This window comes from Procambarus clarkii, chromosome 68 (assembly GCF_040958095.1).
Source record: "Procambarus clarkii isolate CNS0578487 chromosome 68, FALCON_Pclarkii_2.0, whole genome shotgun sequence".
Classification (NCBI taxonomy): Eukaryota; Metazoa; Arthropoda; class Malacostraca; order Decapoda; family Cambaridae; genus Procambarus; species Procambarus clarkii.
Window position 1 is genome coordinate 6,708,815 of NC_091217.1, and position 9,243 is coordinate 6,718,057.

Below are 9,243 nucleotides of genomic sequence, written 5' to 3' on the forward strand. Positions count from 1 at the left end.
GGTCTCCCTGGTACGCTCTCGTGGGAACACTCCTGATAATTGCAGGTGCTAGTTATCTCAAGTACTTACACTCTGCCTCCTATTCCAGCGGCAGCCTTTTATGGGAGGTCGCCTACTTGCTGCCTCAGACCTCACCCCTAGCTTGACCTCACGCCCGTGCCTCACCTCGACCCTATCCCCCCCCCCCCCCTTTACACAACCCCTCCCCACCTCATTCCTTGCCCCTACCACAGGCAACCTCCTCTTCCTCCTCCCCATTCAGTGAGGTTGAGAGCGCGCGTTTGATGGTAAATTTAGTCTTTTCAGAGGTCAAAATATACCACTGAGATGCTTACACAGTGTATGTGCGGCCAGTCGTGTAAAGCCGCGCCATGACGGAATTTTGCACTGTTTTGAATGTTGGCAGCTCCCAGAGACGACCCCTGAATGTTGGCAGCTCCCAGAGACGCCCCCTGAATGTTGGCAGCTCCCAGAGACGACCCCTGAATGTTGGCAGCTCCCAGAGACGACCCCTGAATGTTGGCAGCTCCCAGAGACGACCCCTGGATGTTGGCAGCTCCCAGAGACGCCCCCTGAATGTTGGCAGCTCCCAGAGACGACCCCCTGAATGTTGGCAGCTCCCAGAGACGCCCCCTGAATGTTGGCAGCTCCCAGAGACGCCCCCTGAATGTTGGCAGCTCCCAGAGACGCCCCCTGAATGTTGGCAGCTCCCAGAGACGACCCCTGAATGTTGGCAGCTCCCAGAGACGACCCCTGAATGTTGGCAGCTCCCAGAGACGACCCCTGGATGTTGGCAGCTCCCAGAGACGCCCCCTGAATGTTGGCAGCTCCCAGAGACGACCCCCTGAATGTTGGCAGCTCCCAGAGACGACCCCTGAATGTTGGCAGCTCCCAGAGACGACCCCTGGATGTTGGCAGCTCCCAGAGACGCCCCCTGAATGTTGGCAGCTCCCAGAGACGACCCCCTGAATGTTGGCAGCTCCCAGAGACGCCCCCTGAATGTTGGCAGCTCCCAGAGACGCCCCCTGAATGTTGGCAGCTCCCAGAGACGACCCCCTGGATGTTGGCAGCTCCCAGAGACGACCCCTGAATGTTGGCAGCTCCCAGAGACGACCCCCTGGATGTTGGCAGCTCCCAGAGACGACCCCCTGGATGTTGGCAGCTCCCAGAGACGACCCCTGGATGTTGGCAGCTCCCAGAGACGACCCCCTGGATGTTGGCAGCTCCCAGAGACGACCCCCTGAATGTTGGCAGCTCCCAGAGACGACCCCCTGGATGTTGGCAGCTCCCAGAGACGACCCCCTGGATGTTGGCAGCTCCCAGAGACGACCCCTGGATGTTGGCAGCTCCCAGAGACGACCCCCTGAATGTTGGCAGCTCCCAGAGACGCCCCCTGAATGTTGGCAGCTCCCAGAGACGACCCCTGGATGTTGGCAGCTCCCAGAGACGACCCCCTGGATGTTGGCAGCTCCCAGAGACGACCCCTGGATGTTGGCAGCTCCCAGAGACGACCCCCTGGATGTTGGCAGCTCCCAAAGACGACCCCCTGGATGTTGGCAGCTCCCAGAGACGACCCCCTGGATGTTGGCAGCTCCCAGAGACGACCCCCTGGATGTTGGCAGCCCCAAAGACGACCCCCTGGATGTTGGCAGCTCCCAGAGACGACCCCTGGATGTTGGCAGCCCCAGAGACGACCCCTGGATGTTGGCAGCCCCAGATACGACCCCTGGATGTTGGCAGCCCCAGAGACGACCCCTGGATGTTGGCAGCCCCAGATACGACCCCTGGATGTTGGCAGCCCCAGAGACGACCCCTGGATGTTGGCAGCCCCAGAGACGACCCCTGGATGTTGGCAGCCCCAGAGACGACCCCTGGATGTTGGCAGCCCCAGATACGACCCCTGGATGTTGGCAGCCCCAGAGACGACCCCTGGATGTTGGCAGCCCCAGAGACGACCCCTGGATGTTGGCAGCCCCAGATACGACCCCTGGATGGTGGCAGCTCCCAGAGACGACCCCTGGATGTTGGGAAAATAAATAAATAAATAGCAGCCGAACAATGTCTTTACTTTTTAGTAGTGTTTGGAGAGGTACTTGTGCTGAGGGGGGGAGGGCAGGAGTGAGGGGGAGGGGGGGCTTAGGGGGAGGGGGCCGAGTAGGGGGAGGGTAAAGGGAGGTGTTGTGATGGTGGGGGGTGAGGGGAGTGGGGGGCCTTGCCTCCAGTAACCAGGGCATAAACTGGAATATTTACTAATCTAGACAAATCCGAAGCAAAGGCAAAAATAAAAACGAAAATACTTTTCATATTCAATGAACCTTTAAGGGGAATTTAGTTCACTGAGCACTACTGAAAAAGCTGTAATCCGGGGAATTCTATATAAATCTGCGTATTTAACGCAATAACGCAAACTCTGAAAGTCTGAGCCTGGATATACGCAGTGTTTACCGCCGAAACCTTCCAATAGCGAACTCGTAAAACTGAACAGCGAATATTTATTGATCATAACTTTAGTGACACATAATAAAAATTCCTAGCTTTTTACACGGGGACGACAGGCGTGCTGGAGCCCCAGGCACTTAGCTGGAGCCCCAGGCACTTAGCTGGAGCCCAGGCACTTAGCTGTGCCTAGGCACTTAGCTGTGCCTAGGCACTTAGCTGGAGCCCCAGGCACTTAGCTGGAGCCCAGGCACTTAGCTGTGCCTAGGCACTTAGCTGGAGCCCCAGGCACTTAGCTGGAGCCCAGGCACTTAGCTGGAGCCCAGGCACTTAGCTGGAGCCCAGGCACTTAGCTGGAGCCCAGGCACTTAGCTGGAGCCCAGGCACTTAGCTGGAGCCCAGGCACTTAGCTGGAGCCCAGGCACTTAGCTGGAGCCCAGGCACTTAGCTGGAGCCCAGGCACTTAGCTGCAGGCTAGGCACTTAGCTGGAGCCCAGGCACTTAACAGGGGCCCACGTACTTAGCTGGAGCCCAAGCACTTAGCTGGAGGCCCAGGCACTTAAAAGAAACTCCAATACACACTCATATTCTCCTAAGGTAAAAAAAAAATCACATTAACCTGATGTATTAATAAGAAATCAGTAGTGGTTTGGGAGGTATACCTGGCCACACCCAGTGTATACCTTCTCATCACCGCCTCCACTGAGTACTCTTATATTCTCCAATACTTGGGCATGTACACCAACACTGTCATGTACACCAACACTGTCATGTACACCAACACTGGCATGTACACCAACACTGTCATGTACACCAACACTGTCATGTACACCAACACTGTCATGTACACCAACACTGGCATGTACACCAACCCTGGCATGTACACCAACACTGTCATGTACACCAACACTGGCATGTACACCAACACTGGCATGTACACCAACACTGTCATGTACACCAACACTGCCATGTACACCCACACTGTCATGTACACCAACACTGTTATGTCCACCAACACTGTTATGTATACCAACACTGCCATGTACACCAACACTGTCATGTACACCAACACTGTCATGTACACCAACCCTGTCATGTACACCAACACTGTCATGTACACCAACCCTGTCATGTACACCAACACTGTCATGTACACCAACACTGTCATGTACACCAACCCTGTCATGTACACCAATACTGTCATGTACACCAACACTGTCATGTACACCAATACTGTCATGTACACCAACCCTGTCATGTACACCAACACTGTCATGTACACCAACACTGTCATGTACACCAACACTGTCATGTACACCAACCCTGTCATGTACACCAACACTGTCATGTACACCAACACTGTCATGTACACCAACACTGTCATGTACACCAACCCTGTCATGTACACCAACACTGTCATGTACACCAACCCTGTCATGTACACCAACACTGTCATGTACACCAACACTGTCATGTACACCAACCCTGTCATGTACACCAATACTGTCATGTACACCAACCCTGTCATGTACACCAACACTGTCATGTACACCAACCCTGTCATGTACACCAACACTGTCATGTACACCAACACTGTCATGTACACCAACACTGTCATGTACACCAACACTGTCATGTACACCAATACTGTCATGTACACCCACACTGTCATGTACACCAACACTGTCATGTACACCAACACTGTCATGTACACCAACACTGTCATGTACACCAACCCTGTCATGTACACCAATACTGTCATGTACACCAACACTGTCATGTACACCAACACTGTCATGTACACCAATACTGTCATGTACACCCACACAGTCACGTACATCAACACTCAAATACATCAATAATTTGTCGGAGTAGTGGGTACACCTCACTGTTGAATTTGAATGTTCCTAAAGTTGTACTGAATAATTCCCCCCAGACCCCAGCACGACGCTACACTGACCAGGAGCTTCCCCCCAGACCCCAGCACGACGCTACACTGACCAGGAGCTTCCCCCCAGACCCCAGCACGACGCTACAATGACCAGGAGCTTCCCCCCAGACCCCAGCACGACGCTACACTGACCAGGAGCTTCCCCCCAGACCCCAGCACGACGCTACACTGACCAGGAGCTTCCCCCCAGACCCCAGCACGACGCTACACTGACCAGGAGCTTCCCCCCAGACCCCAGCACGACGCTACACTGACCTGGAGCTTCCCCCCAGACCCCAGCACGACGCTACACTGACCAGGAGCTTACCCCCAGACCCCAGCACGACGCTACACTGACCAGGAGCTTCCCCCAGACCCCAGCACGACGCTACACTGACCAGGAGCTTCCCCCCAGACCCCAGCACGACGCTACACTGACCAGGAGCTTCCCCCCAGACCCCAGCACGACGCTACACTGACCAGGAGCTTCCCCCCAGACCCCAGCACGACGCTACACTGACCTGGAGCTTCCCCCCAGACCCCAGCACGACGCTACACTGACCAGGAGCTTACCCCCAGACCCCAGCACGACGCTACACTGACCAGGAGCTTCCCCCAGACCCCAGCACGACGCTACACTGACCAGGAGCTTACCCCCAGACCCCAGCAGGACACTACACTGACAGGAGCTTCCCCCAGACCCCAGCACGACGCTACACTGACCAGGTGCTTTCCCCCAGACCCCAGCACGACGCTACACTGACCAGGAGCTTCCCCCAGACCCCAGCACGACGCTACACTGACCAGGAGCTTACCCCCCAGACCCCAGCACGACGCTACACTGACCAGGAGCTTCCCCCAGACCCCAGCACGACGCTACACTGACCAGGAGCTTCCCCCAGACCCCAGCACGACGCTACACTGACCAGGAGCTTCCCCCAGACCCCAGCACGACGCTACACTGACCAGGAGCTTCCCCTAGACCCCAGCACGACGCTACACTGACCAGGAGCTTCCCCCAGACCCCAGCACGACGCTACACTGACCAGGTGCTTTCCCAGACCCCAGCACGACGCTACACTGACCAGGAGCTTCCCCCAGACCCCAGCACGACGCTACACTGACCTGGAGCTTCCCCCCAGACCCCAGCACGACGCTACACTGACCAGGAGCTTCCCCCAGACCCCAGCACGACGCTACACTGACCCTTCACTCCCTGCTATCTCAGGAACCCGCCAGACATATTTCAATAACAAATCATCCGTCTTGTTTTGAGTAGGTTTTCCCCTCTGTTTGTGGAGGCAAATGTTGCGTGTTGGTGTTCCCGCGCGAGCAGTCAGGCGCCGCGCGGCGGGGGGCGTGTGTATGCGCGCACCATCACGCGGCCCTCCCTACCCCTGCTCCTGCTGCTCCTTGTTGCCAGGTGCACGCACGCTCCGCACTCAACCCCTCCTCCTAATAGCACGTCGTATATTGACGTATACTCTACCGAAGGCTAAAAACTTGCCGTACTAGGCACTGGTAGTGGCTCGCGAAATTGACATAATGTCCTGTTTTCTGTTTTAGGTCCTCTGGTAGGTTAGGATAACAGCACTTTAGTATGACAGTTTCTTGATGTTGGGAACGCTCTCGAGAACGGGCCGTATCATGTGTATCAAAGTTTCTATCACCATGACGCTCCTGTTCACCTAGCAGTAAATAGGTACCTGGGAGTTAGACAGCTGCTACGGGCTGCTTCCTAGGGATGTGTGTGTGTATTTACTATTTACTATTTGTGTCTGCAGAATCGAGCTTCATTAGGTCGAGTACCCAAATGAGCCACAGGGACGTTAGAAAGAACTTTTTCAGTGTCAGAGTAGTTAGCAGATGGAATGCATTAGGAAGCAATGTGGTGGAGGCTGACTCCATACACAGTTTACAATGTAGATATGATAGAGCCCTATAGGCTCAGGAACATGTACACCAGTTGATTGACGGTTGAGAGACGGGCCGAAAGAGCAAAGCTGAACCCCCGCAAGCACAAATAGGTGAGTACAACAACTAGGTTAGTAAACACACACACACACACACACACACACACACACACACACACACACACACACACACACACACACACACACACACACACACACACCGACAGCAGTCGACTGGACACACTGAACGGAGTTTGATATTCGAGATTTGGTTCGCCGGAATCCTCTTCCCTCTGTGTATAAATTTATTGTTGTATAAATGTGTACAGAATGAGCGGGCTTTATGGCATATTGATGCGGGCGCCTCGTGCGGCAAAGGTCACGTCCGAGTGAGAGCTCTGGCGACGGGCTGCATCAGTGGCCCCTTCATCCCAACCCTTCCTCTTAACAATAACGTCGCTTTTCGCTCGTATGAACGCTATGGCCAAAAATAGACGTAATTTGAAATGAAATCGGCTCACGAAAATGATGTACTGACCCGTTTTCTATTTGAGTTCTCCGGCTTACTCGGTTAGGTTAGAAGAAAATTTCAATTAACGGTTTTCATGACGTTTTGATATACAATATATAATATAGTATATACATATATATATATACTTGCATGGTAAACAAGTTAAGGACACTGGTTTGTAGTTCAGTGCCTCTTGCCTGTCACCCTTTTTGTATATTGGGACTACATTAGCCGTCTTCCATATTTCTGGTAAGTCTTCCGTATCCAGTGACTTACTATACATAAGGTGTGTGTGTGTGTGTGTGTGTGTGTGTGTGTGTGTGTGTGTGTGTGTGTGTGTGTGTGTGTGTGTGTGTGTGTGTGTATGTGTGTGAGCGTGCGTGCGTGTGTTTATGTATTCTGTCTGACTCCTTCAAGCTCTGAATCCACAAGATATAACGTTTCCATTCTGCCAAATTATCTTCTTATACAAATAAGTAAAACATTGATTTAGCCGAGATTTTCACGTCTAAGGTCACTGGATCAGACTTCTCTTCATGGCTACGGTCGCTGGGTCAGACTTCTCTTCGTGGCCAAGTTCACTGGATCAGACTTCCAGATTAATCGGCACCCGTCGGCACCTCTCTTTTACTATCGTGGGGAAAAAAATCCGGCCTCAACCGGCTTTATGAAAACAAAATCCAGAAAAAGCCCCCATGACGTTGACAACGAAAAGAACTTTTAGAATTTAGACTTTTTATGCACATGTCATATATTTTTTTCTGTATTTAAATAGGATTTTTATAATCACTTTTTTTCTGTGTCGGATTCATATTAAAAAAAATTAATTCCTTTTAATATGCATATTTCTAAATAACTTTTATTAAAGAACTATCTCTTATTTATTCGTTCATTTTAGGTATAAATTCCAGTACGTTATTTTTTTTTGTTGGTGTGAGTTTGTTTTTTTTTCGTTCTAACCATTATTTCAGCACGTAAGTGGGACTTCAGAAAGCACTCATATAGTGCTGTTAGCAAGCAAATGTGGATCAGCAGCAACAGCAGCAGTACTGGAAGCAGCACTACCACCACCCTCCCCCCCCCCCTCCCTTGCCCACCATCCCCAGAATCTCTACCACAACTCCCCCCCCCCCCCCCCACAACAGCATCAGCTGTACCAACATCATCATCAGCAGCAGCAACACCTCTACCACCAGCAGTACCAGCAGCAGCAGAAACAGCATTAACATCAGTAGCGTCAATCATCCAGGATCTTATATTCAACATACGTCAGACCAATCCTGCAATAAGCTGCACCAGCACGGAATCCACATCTAGTCAAACACATATTGAAAATTGGATAAAGTTGAGAGGTATGCCAACTGGTCGAGTCCCAGAACTAGGAAGTGCTGAGTACCCTGCCTGGGTGAGAATACCCCCACCCCTCACCCCATTCCCCTACAGTAACTGCAAAGGAAACCCAGAAAAAGACACGAGGTAGGAACCAGAGATGAGAGGAGAAACCTGTGTGGAAAGTCTGAAAGACTCGGGACGCTGCCTAAGAGAAGAGACGTAATGGAAATTATGTGATAATATCATATAAATTCTCTGGCCTAGACAAAAAAAAGATTTAATAAAAATGAGCCATTGAAGAGCAAAAGTGCCTTACTGGACACTAGATGGACTCCTGACAACACTGTCGCTTGAGAGAAGCAAATACAAGACTGGGAGAGAAAGATTATAAATAGATAATTCAACAGTTTCGAAGGAGCATATACAATATGAAAGAGAAGGATCGAGTTACCTAATAAGACAACCCATCTGCTGGTAAGGTGGGACTAAGGAGCTAGCGCTTGACCCTGCCACCACAGTGAGGTGTTAACACACAGACACACCTCCCCGTACATATGTGTAGCGGAGTGTCAGAGTCTGTCGCACACTCTCTCACATTTCCTCCAGAATTCAAACAATATCCGCTCGAATTCAGACCATTTCCGCCAGACTTCAAAACTTGGATGTTAAGTTATCTAGTGACGCGGGCCGGTGACTCTACTAACTTACTCTCTCTCTCTCTCTCTCTCTCTCTCTCTCTCTCTCTCTCTCACTCTCACTCTCTGGCTCTCTCTCTCTCTCTCTCTCTCTCTCTCTCTCTCTCTCTCTCTCTCTCTCTCTCTCTCACTCTCTGGCTCTCGCTCTCGCTCTCTCTCTCTCACTCTCTCGCTCTCGCTCTCTATCTCGCTCTCATCTTTAAGCAACTTTCAATCTCCTTCCTCCCCAATATAATCTTTCCACAATCCTTCAAGGATCTATTAATCATCTTCCCCCCCCCCTCGGCTTCCCCTCCCCCCCCTAACGTCTTCTAGCTTTCTTCTCACAAAACCTCTTCCTCCGCTTCATCAACCCTTCCCTCTTCCCTGTCCCAGACAACCCCCTTCCCTTTCCCCTGTCTCGAACACTACCCTTCCTCTGTCCCG

The 9,243-nt window shown here is 51.9% G+C and overlaps 1 protein-coding gene across 1 annotated transcript; it reads right to left on the reverse strand.

Annotated features, from left to right (window-relative positions):
* Window positions 1–302: 302 nt before the first annotated feature.
* LOC138355620 (putative per-hexamer repeat protein 5) lies at window positions 303–8,035 on the reverse strand. The gene is made up of 2 exons (XM_069310937.1): window positions 7,948–8,035; window positions 303–2,017 (listed from the first exon to the last, which is right to left on the reverse strand). The coding sequence occupies exons 1-2, from the start codon at window positions 8,033–8,035 to the stop codon at window positions 303–305; spliced, it is 1,803 nt and encodes a 600-aa protein (XP_069167038.1).
* Between the last annotated feature and the right edge of the window lie 1,208 nt (window positions 8,036–9,243).